The sequence below is a fragment of the Nicotiana tabacum genome, chromosome 14, assembly GCF_000715075.1.
Source record: "Nicotiana tabacum cultivar K326 chromosome 14, ASM71507v2, whole genome shotgun sequence".
NCBI lineage: Eukaryota > Viridiplantae > Streptophyta > Magnoliopsida > Solanales > Solanaceae > Nicotiana > Nicotiana tabacum.
The window spans coordinates 49666291-49676858 of record NC_134093.1 but is presented as its reverse complement, the minus strand read 5'-3'; the positions used below and the strand labels follow the sequence as shown (position 1 = coordinate 49676858).

The following is a 10568-nucleotide window of genomic DNA, read 5'->3' as shown; positions in this document are numbered from 1 at the left end:
ACTAAATTGCTCGAGGAACTCACAAAACGAGTCGAAGCCAACGATAAAAAAATAGAGACATATAATTCCAGGGTCGATCAGATCCCGGGAGCTCCACCAATGATAAAAGGTCTAGATTCGAAAAAATTCATTCAAAAGCCTTTTCCCTCAAGTGTAGCCCCAAAACCAATCCCCAAAAAATTTCGTATGCCCGAAATACCCAAATATAACGGAACGACCGATTCCAACGAGCACGTCACTTCTTACACGTGTGCTATCAAGGGCAATGATTTGGAAGATGATGAGATCGAATCTGTATTATTGAAAACATTCGGTGAAACCCTGTCAAAGGGGGCAATGATATGGTATCATAATTTACCATCTAACTCCATTAATTCTTTTGCTATGCTTGCAGATTGCTTCGTAAATGCACATGCCGGAGCCATAAAGGTCGAAACCAGAAAGTCGGACCTGTTCAAGGTAATAGAAAAGAATAACGAGATGCTAAGGGAGTTCGTAGCTCGTTTGCAAATGGAACGAATGGATCTGCCACCAGTCACAGACGATTGGGTTGTTCAAGCTTTCACTCAAGGTCTAAATGAGTGGAGCTCGAGGGCTTCACGGCGGCTGAAGCAAAATCTGATTGAGTACCCAGCTATTACTTGGACCAATGTGCACAATCGATATCAATCCAAAATAAGAGTCGAAGATGACCAGTTGACTTCTAGGTCCATTACGAAAAAGCAAAAGTCGGCCAGAGATCGATATCAGCCATATAGCGGGAACGATACTACTGCTCAGTATTCGAGGCCTCTTTAAAATCAACCTCGTACACAGGGGGGCTTTATCATTGAACGCATCTGTGATGATTATCAAGTTCGGTGCAAAGGAAGTTACTTCGTTATTTCATGACAAACAGTGTCTCAATGGGAAACGTCGTATAGGCCAAATGGTCAAAACGAACCATGCTTATATAGTTGGCCCGAGCCTTGACGCAAAACATGAACCCATGTATAATGACTTGCAAAGAAAGCTCTCTTCTTTACCGATATCCTATGTTCAAGATTTATTATGCAAATAGGATCGAGTTCGATTCATTCGCTCGACTGCCAAGCCTACGGGCTACCTTTATTTCGAGTTCGAGAAATCACTCACTCGACCATTAAGCCTACGGGCTACTTCAACTATTACGCCTACGGGCTACATTGCATCGAGTTCGAATCATTCGCTCGACTACCAAGCCTACGGGCTACCTTTATTTCGAGTTCGAGCAATCACTCACTCGACCATTAAGCCTATGGGCTACTTTGACTATTATGCCTACGGGCTACATCGCATCGAGTTCGAATCATTCGCTCGACTGCCAAGCCTACGGGCTACCTTTATTTCGAGTTCGAGCAATCACTCACTCAACCATTAAGCCTACGGGCCACTTTGACTATTATGCCTACGGGCTACATCGCATCGAGTTCGAATCATTCGCTCGACTGCCAAGCCTACGGGCTACCTTTATTTCGAGTTCGAGCAATCACTCACTCGATCATTAAGCCTACGGGCTACTTTGACTATTACGTCTGCGGGCTACATCGCATCGAGTTCGAATCATTCGCTCGACTGCCAAGCCTACAGGTTACCTTTATTTCGAGTTCGAGCAATCACTCGCTCGACTATTACGCCTACGGGCTACATTATTTCGAGCAAAACTACTCATTTCTTCGAATTAAAACAAACACTTGACTATTTAAGCTGAAGGACGCTCGAGCCCGATAAAGCAAAGGGGACTACCTACGAGGCCCGAAGGCAACGGAGATTTAAATTCAAACTATCTATTTAGTTTGAAAGGCCATTTCTCTTTAAAAATAAGAAAAATTTGTATTTACAAATTTTTCTTACAGAGGCGGCTACTCTTCCGAAAGGAAGTTCTTTATACAAAAATCGAAAGCGGTATCACAATAACGCAGCGATCGACCTAAGGCCCTAAACGACTCAATCTTCATCGGAGGCCGTATTCTCGGCATCGTCCTCTTCTTTAGACTCCCCCGAGTCATCGGAGTCCTCCTCAGGAAAGGCCAACCTCCGAGCTCTGTTCTCCTCCGCCCTGGCGACTTCAATCTCGGCCCCAATGTCGAAGACCTGAGCTTTGACCCCTTTGAGAGCCTCTCTCCGAGCCTGCCACTTTGCATGTTCGACCATGCCCACGGCTTTGGCTTGATTAACTTCAACATCGAAGCCTGTAAACAAAAGGAGAAACATTAGAATTACCTACAACTCTGTGTAAAAGAAGCGGTGAAAATGTCATCAGAAGTTACACGATTCAAAGCATGTTGGGCCTCGTTGAAAAGACAGGCGGGCCCTACCGCATTCATCACTGATTGATCTTCTCCGGTCACCAAGGACCGAAGGTAACTGGAAATTCCCACAGGGGAAGAAAAAATTCGGGTATCCTCGATAAAGTCGGGGACTGTAAAGACGCATAAGATGATCGAGCATTACATACGTCATGGTCGGGATCGATAAAAACATTAGTGTATATCTGATCGAGCTGCTGGGAAATCATATCGTTTCTCACCACATCCTTTTTCAAGAAACGAGGGGACTATCTGTATACGGTCAAAATAGATTTCGGCCTTCCTACGTTCGATCGAGTTCGAGTGTTAAAAAGTCGGAATGAGATTTTGGGAGTGAGCTCTGAGGTCGATACTAACGAACCTCGAGCCCGAAGGTCACTCGAGGAGGCGGCTCGATAATCCTATCGAGCCCGTGACCGAATCGATCCTCAAGGCACTGCTCCGAGGTCGGAAATGCGCGACGCCCATCTCGAAGGTCGAACTCGATCCAAGACCGAAGGGCCCGACCAAGTAACGAGTTCGAGCTAGTATCGAGCTCACAGACAAGAGCCGTTGCAACCGCACCAAGAGAGAAAATCTTGGCAGGAATCAAGGAAGAGACAAGTCATCATGGGCCTTCCACTATATGTTTTATTTTATTATTTTTTTGTAATCACCCTCTTCTATAAAAGGGAGAATTCTTGTAAGCTAAAAGAGAAAAACAAAAGGAAGATCACTTCTTATATTGACAGTTATCCCCTTGTGCTCGTTTTAATTATTCATTCTTTTCGCTTATTATTTTCATCCTCACAGTCAACAATACACATATTTCCATTTCTCTACGTGATTTATATCGAATTGCATCGCATATCCTTAGAACCATACACAAATCTAACGTTATCCGATTTTTTCGGTAAACACAACCACCTGGTATACTGTCTAAATAGCAAGCATACCATACTTTCCGCTACCAAAACTGGGTTAAAAAAAAGAGTTAAACTTAATATGCTAACAGCGCAAATAACTTTTTCACATTCAGCTCACCTATTGTGAAAGGTGAAGTCATCATTGTTATGTAGCGTATTGTATCGTATCGTATCGTTTTGATATATACAATGTCTGGATATATTGTATTGTTTGCTGTCGTTTCATGGTATCATGCACCAACAATATTGTTTACCCTTAAAATCGGATAACAATTAGATTTGTAAATGGTTTTAAGGATATGTGATTTCACTTGACACAAATTGAGAAATATGAAAATTGAAGTTAGAAATTAACTGTAAAATAAGGCAAACCAATATATCATACAGCTTTGGACCTTGAGCTAGGTTTCCCTCGCACCAACTAAGTGTATTATTGAAGAGTAAGAACTGAACTACTGAATAAGAGAACTTAAGAGAGAAAACGTAATATATTGCTTTGTTATGCGTGAATCTGTGCTTACAAAATGATTGAAACCCCCTTTATATAGTAGATGAGTTCTACATATGGTACAATTCTAAATACAGAAGGAAATCTCTTGATTGGCTAATCAACCGGTCTTGACTTGATACATGCCGAGATCTCCGCCACAATCCTCGCCCGGTCACGGATTCCTCGGCTTTCTGTTATTCGACTTAGCAGGCTTCCTTCGATCTCGCTAGATCTCTATCCTTCTCGGTCTCGACCTTAGCTGGTCTCGATCTCGATCAATCCCTGAATCACGAACTAGACAATATTTATTCATGTAACGATCCAATATAATTTGGGATTGAACCTCGATCTGCCATCCCGGTCTCGATTAACCATACAAAATCGGGCCCGATTTTGACCGTATACAAATATAAAGAATAAACTTGTTATATTATAAAAAAAAAATAAGGTACAAGGTAGAATTATTATATAAAAAGGTAGGATAAAAGATTAAATATGATTATTTAATAATAAAGGAAGGGCAAGATGAGAGAAAAAATATAAGATAATGACGCAACCACACCAAATCGGTTGTTCCATAAAGTGACACTTTTCGTCGTTATGTAACGACAGATTTAACGATACGATACAATAAAATTTAAGTAACAATCAAAACAAACATTATATTTTAAGTAACAATATAATACAATACAACAAGTAACAACCATACAAACAAGTTGTAAGACAGATTACTCGTTATAACCAGATGAAATACATTAATTGTGTTATAATCCTTTGAAAATGTATAAAAGTTAAATAAAAAAAGAATCCTTCAAATGGAAATTAATGCCAATTAACAATGGAAATTTTTATCTTAAAGTAGCAGGAGTACTTATTAGTTTGGATTTCTTGAAGATGTGAAAGTACCTGAAAGATATGCTAGAAAACCAAGAACTAAGGTTGCGCACTTGGCCATTGTGAATTTCTTGAATTCAGAAACCAAACTGTTTCCAGACTCTATTCGATTTGTTTACTTTGGGAGAATATGCTAACTTTTGGGATAAAAAAGGAGAAGCCATGTTCTGTACTTTAAAGTTGCTCCCATTTAATAATCACTTTATATTTTCAGTGTCCATTTGCGGTGACTTGTTACTTAATTACTTACGAAAATCATATTAATTCCATTTTCCCACATTTTTAGTAGGCTACATTTCTAACTTTAAATCTCTAAGTCCTTGAAGATTTTGGGATAAGAATGAGATTAAATGCAATTTTCTTCACAGAAAGAAGAGGATACGAGGAACTCAGCACAAGGTTCTCTATCTTCTGTTTTAAAAGGAGGAACTTTATTTATGTTACAAAAGTTACATTGCACTTGAGAAGATATTAGAAGACGCCATTAACGCTATGCCACAGACGACGCCCATTTATTTTAAGTACGCAGTTAGTACATCTACTCTTGGACCCATTTTCGTATTTACTCACAAAGCTCTCACTTCATTCTTGCTGCCTTGTGCTAAGGGGGCGGATTTACCTTAGGCCAAAGGTGCCTCGTGCTGTCTACAACTTAGAAAACGAAGTCCAAACTTGAAGAAACATATTGTCGTTCCCTTGTTGCTTCTTCCCTCATCTGTTGCTGTCGCTGCTCTGGTCCTGCCACAAAATAGGACTGATCTTGCTTCTGCAAGATTTCTTCCACCTCCCTTGCTGGCATGTTGAATGACACTTCTTTTGCTTCTCTGTCTATATTTCTCCATATGCTTTGTCGACCTTAAATTTCAAACCAGCCAAGAATATAAAAAAGAGAGTTTAATTCTGTACAATGATAGTGTAAATAATTACACGTAATTGTTTAGAGAAAGTGGAATTAGTACCATGAAAAATAAGATGTTCCAACTATGTCAAGTAATAAAGAAATGAGGAAAGTAATACCATACCTGCAAGGAAGTTCATTCTGTTGTTATGAGCATTGAATCCAATACCAACCATTCTGAGATCTGAATCCCCGGTGGCTACAACGGTAATAGGATGGCCTGCACGAATTATCAGAACATCACCAACTGATAGAGAACCTTGGACTTTCTGGTAGTGGCGCCCCTGTCTCTGGCTTTGGCTACCAAGATGAGGGCATGCCATTTCAAAGCGCCCATTTCCTTCTACAACCATGACAAACCATGTTGTCCTTGTACAGTAGACTGGTAATAACATTCCACCCTGCAAAATTAATTCTAGAACGTTCAAAAGTAAGGTTCGGCTATATAAATCTTCATCGTCCATATCGCTCCATTCAGTATATGTCCATGGGATGTTAGTGTTAGGAAGCAAAATCCAATGTGAGGTCATCTCTGAAATTATTTAAATTGAAAAGTCGCTTACTTGGTTTATGTTCATGATACCAGCAGCAGCATCCAAATCCCTCAACTGTTCGAATCTCTCTGGGGTTGCTTCAAAGTACTGTCCAAATCTGTTTCCAAGTAATGGGCGTTCATTCAATAGATTGAAAGGACCTCTAGTTTGTTGCTTAGTGGAGCGTGAAGCGTGTTCGCTTATTGCTCTAATTTGCTCTTCAGAGGCTTTGACAAATATTCCCTTTCTTTGTTGTCCAAATAGCCCCTCTATCGTGTCCCTTGGGATCTAATGAATTATAAGAGCAAATACAATTTACAAGTAATTAAGATTGCAAGTAACGTGAATCAAAACACTGAATTAAAGAGGAGTAATTCTTTTGCTGAATTAAGCAGCAGCTGGCTTACATTGAAAGCAGTCTCCAGAATCTCACTGCTGAAAGCTCTGTAGAAGGATTCTGGATTTTCACCTCCACCACTAAAATATTCCTGAATTCAGATATTATATTAGTATCCAAAAACATCTTACACTACCATGTCCCAAATTGTCGGTATTTTGTATGAAGTCTCATTTGACCAAATTTGCAGGTCAAGAATAGAAATATTAAACAATTATAAAAATATTCCCTCCCAAATTTAAAAGGTTGAATAAAATAATTTCCCAGGGGAGAGACAAAATTTTGGGGCCTATTATCTTCAATTCTACTCCCTCCGATCCAAAAGAATGACACTCTTTCTTTATTAGATCCTTTCCAAAAAAGGAACACATTTCAAAATTTAAACAAATTTAATTTAAATTTCTATTCTACCGTTCGTTCATACAAGCTTATAATCACACGAATATTATGATATATTTAAAATTACAAATTATAAAAAAAAAACAATTATTTATATTATGACTTAATACCATATATTTCAAAAATCTTCATCTATGTAATGACCAACGAACTGGGGCTTGGCCCACGAAACTAATTAAGTTAATAAGACAAATATTATAACAAAGTAACAAACAAACAAAAAGGGAAAAAGAAAGAAAGAGAAAGAGGCGGTGAGAGAGGGAACAAAAGAGGCGGTCTATGAAGGTTTATAAAAGAAGAAGAAAAACCAGCTTTGCTGGTTTCATCGTGAAGTTGGCAGCAACTCTCCAAGAAAAAGAAAAAGAAAAAGAAGAGAGAGAATATTAAGGAAAGAATAGCAAGAACCAGAAACCTAGAAGCAAAATCTAAGGCTAACGCTCCCGGCAAACACCTAAATTCCTTACTCTGTTATTGCTCCTTCATTCAGGTGTGTATGAAAAAAATATTTACCCATCAATCGATCTCTTCTTTTTCTAGGAGTAATACGTAATAGCTGAAACTTACAAAGTCAATTATGAAAATGGGGAAACTTCAACTTTGGGGCAAAGTAATCGGGTAGCAAATTATCAGGAAGCAAAGAAGAGAAAAGATATTCTTTTCCAGAATAGAATAAAGACCGCAAGTCCTTTTGAAGATGGCTAGGAATAAATAAATTGATGTACACACCAGCCGAATATAAACTTTTCCGAGTATGAAGCACAATTTTTATAACCTGCTATTAAAGAATGTTGAAATTATTTTTAGAACAAAAATTTAGGTAGGAATGCTAGAGTTGCCACTCAAACTATTTGTACAGAGAAGTGACTTGGTGCAATAGTTGAAGTGGGAATCAGAAATTATAAGTTTTTATCACTAGAAATATGTAATTTCATGAGTTTAAGAATAATTAATCAAACCTTGTATTGTATTTTAGATAATGATATTTGACGACACGATTATCGGAAGCAACTTGAAGTTGTTCGGCAATAGTATTGCGAGTGATGACTCTTCCATAGTTGATTTTCAACTATAGCATATTTGAAACTAGTTTCTTGCATCAAAAATATTTGACAAAAGCTTATTTACTTGCATATGGACAAGCAATAGTATAATTCGGTATGTTGATATATGCTAAATGACGCTTTAATACATGATGTCTTTTACAATTAATATGCTTTGGAGTTAGTTTATTTATGATTTCTTCTCCTTATTTTGGATTTAATTCTTGATAGAAGAAGTGTAAAAATATACTGTGCTATAAAGGAAATGGCTTTGAGAATCAACTTGGCCAGATCGCCGTTATCTAAAGACCTGGTGCACCTGGTATGATAGACCGGTGTATATCACACTTATGCGCTCTAGAAGGGAACCTAGCTGACGGGGTTGTCAGACGGCCATGGTAGACCCATGGTGACTCTAGCTTAAGTATCTCTCATTTTAAAGAGATTATAGAAAAATATAATTATGAGCATGTTTTCACTCCCTTGATTTATCATTTCATACATGAATTATTGTGTTGGGTTAATAAACTATTGTTGAAGATCTTATGAGATACATGATTTCTGATATATGCTTGTTCCAAATAATTACTATGGTTGACATTATTACTCTCAATCGGTGCCGTGTTTCTTTTTTTTTTTTTCCATACCACAGATAATATAGCTGAAGCTGACATTTCGACTCAGGTATAGTGATTGACAGAGCTGACCATGGATCCCGTAAGCCTCGCACTTGCTTCGCGTGGGTTGTCATTTTGCTTAGACCTTTTGGCATGTTGTTGGTTTAAATCCTAGAGTTCTGCTCCTTAAGTCGGTCTTGGACTTATATTTTGGCTTGCGTAGTAATAGAGTAGCTTGAGACGTGTAAAGTTGATGTTGAATCATGTGGCTTTGTGTTGTTGATATTTATTTTAGACTTTGTACTTTACTGTTATTGTAGTTATGGTGTGTCGAGTTTGGGTTTGCTGACACGTTTAAAGTTTTGGATTGCTACCGGTACAGAGGAGACTCTTGCCGGATTTTTGACATGAAACAGAAAGAGTTAGTGGTCTTAGACCCACTTAGCGCCGGTCATGACCCTCGCCAGGTCGTGACAATCTACCTCTAAACTCCGTGTTAGATCAAATTAAGCCATATCAATTGAAATAGGAGGGACTATGGTTACCTGAAATTGGCCAGGAATATGAACGGTCTTGGCTAGCACGTAAACAAAGAACCTTTCATTGTTATTCCTGTTGATCATGTAGATTGTTGAACCAGCATTCACTCTGATTACATCTCCATTTTCCAAGTTGAAGGAGTTCTTCTCTTCTTGTTCCGCTATACTTATTGTTCCTCTTCCTGAAAAGAAAGAAAAACAATTACTCCGTACGTAGTAATTCACAGAGTTCGCCTAGTCGTTTTAGTATGAACCATGAGCAAATATACAAGCAAAAGGGACTTACCTCTAACAACAAAAAGTATGATTTCAGCATCACAGTGATGAGGAAACATGAAAGACAGAGGTTCAAATTCAAGGACTGCAACTCCATACTTCTCTAGTCCTCCAAGAAGTTCAGATCTTTCAGTGAATTTCTCAAGGACTCGAAATTCACCATGTTTTGATTTAAATCGAGATCTGAACCTCTGTGACTCAAATAAGTAGGGATTGTTCTCTTCTTCATCACATTGAGAAGAAAGAAAGATTGAGAGGATCAAGAAGAAGAGAAATAAGAGCTTTGGTTTAGTGAAAATTGCCATAGTTATGAATTTTGAACTGTGATGGAAGCTCATTCGGAAGTTTTGATGAAGAGATCTTTGATTTAGCGGGGGAATTTTTGATGAGTTTGAAACTCTGCAAGCATGCAGGTTGACAAGTGTTGAATTCAACACTACCGAGGAGAGGTGTTAACTGTGATAAGGCTGGTCCATGTTACGTGGGGTACAGTGTAAGGACAAATTTGTAAGATTTATAGCATATTTGACCAAGTTTTTTTTTGAGATAAAAGTATTTTTTTTCGTCAAAAGTTTATTTTTCTTCTTAAAATTAAGGTGTTTACAGCAACAACAGCAACAACATATCCAATATTATCCTACACCGTAGAATTTGGGGAGGGTAGTGTGTGCGCAGACTTTACCCATACCTTGTGAGGATAGAGAGGGTGTTTCCAATAGACCCTCGGCTCAGGAAAGTATAAGCACCACATTAAAAAAGAAAACATAAGCACCACATTAATGAAAATATAGACAAAAAGCAGAATAAAAACAACAAGACAGTAAGGTGATCAACAATGAAAGAAAACAATGGTTAGTCATAAAAACCTACTACCAACAGAAAGCAAGACTGCGTGCCAATACTACTGTTATGAACACTCTAGACTACCTACTCTACTACCCTAATCATCGACCTCCATACCTTCTTATCAAGGGTCATGTCCTCGGTCAGCTGAAGCTACGTCATGTTTTGCCTAATCACCTTTCCCCACCTTTTCTTTGGCCTACCTCTACCTCTCTGTAGGCCCTCCAATGTCAACCTCTCACACCTCCTAACCGGGGCGTCTGTGCTCCTCCTCACATGACCAAATCACCTAAGCCACGCTTCCCGTATCTTGTCCTCAATAGGGGCCACACCTACCTTGTCGTGATTAACCTCATTTTTTATCCTATCTAACCTGGTGTGACCGCACATCCATCTCAACATCCTCATCT

The 10568-nt window shown here is 38.7% G+C and overlaps 1 protein-coding gene and 1 long non-coding RNA gene across 2 annotated transcripts; one reads left to right on the top strand and one right to left on the bottom strand.

Annotated features, from left to right (window-relative positions):
• Positions 1-5028: 5028 nt before the first annotated feature.
• Positions 5029-9744, bottom strand: LOC107832658 (vicilin Cor a 11.0101-like). Its single transcript, XM_016660521.2, has 6 exons — positions 9326-9744; positions 9046-9221; positions 6455-6535; positions 6078-6335; positions 5639-5915; positions 5029-5471 (listed from the first exon to the last, which is right to left on the bottom strand). The coding sequence occupies exons 1-6, from the start codon at positions 9651-9653 to the stop codon at positions 5269-5271; spliced, it is 1323 nt and encodes a 440-aa protein (XP_016516007.1). The 5' UTR covers positions 9654-9744; the 3' UTR covers positions 5029-5268.
• Positions 6549-8808, top strand: LOC107832659 (uncharacterized). The gene is made up of 2 exons (XR_001658618.2): positions 6549-7330; positions 8536-8808. It is a non-coding gene; the product is annotated as an uncharacterized LOC107832659 (long non-coding RNA).
• Positions 9745-10568: the final 824 nt, after the last annotated feature.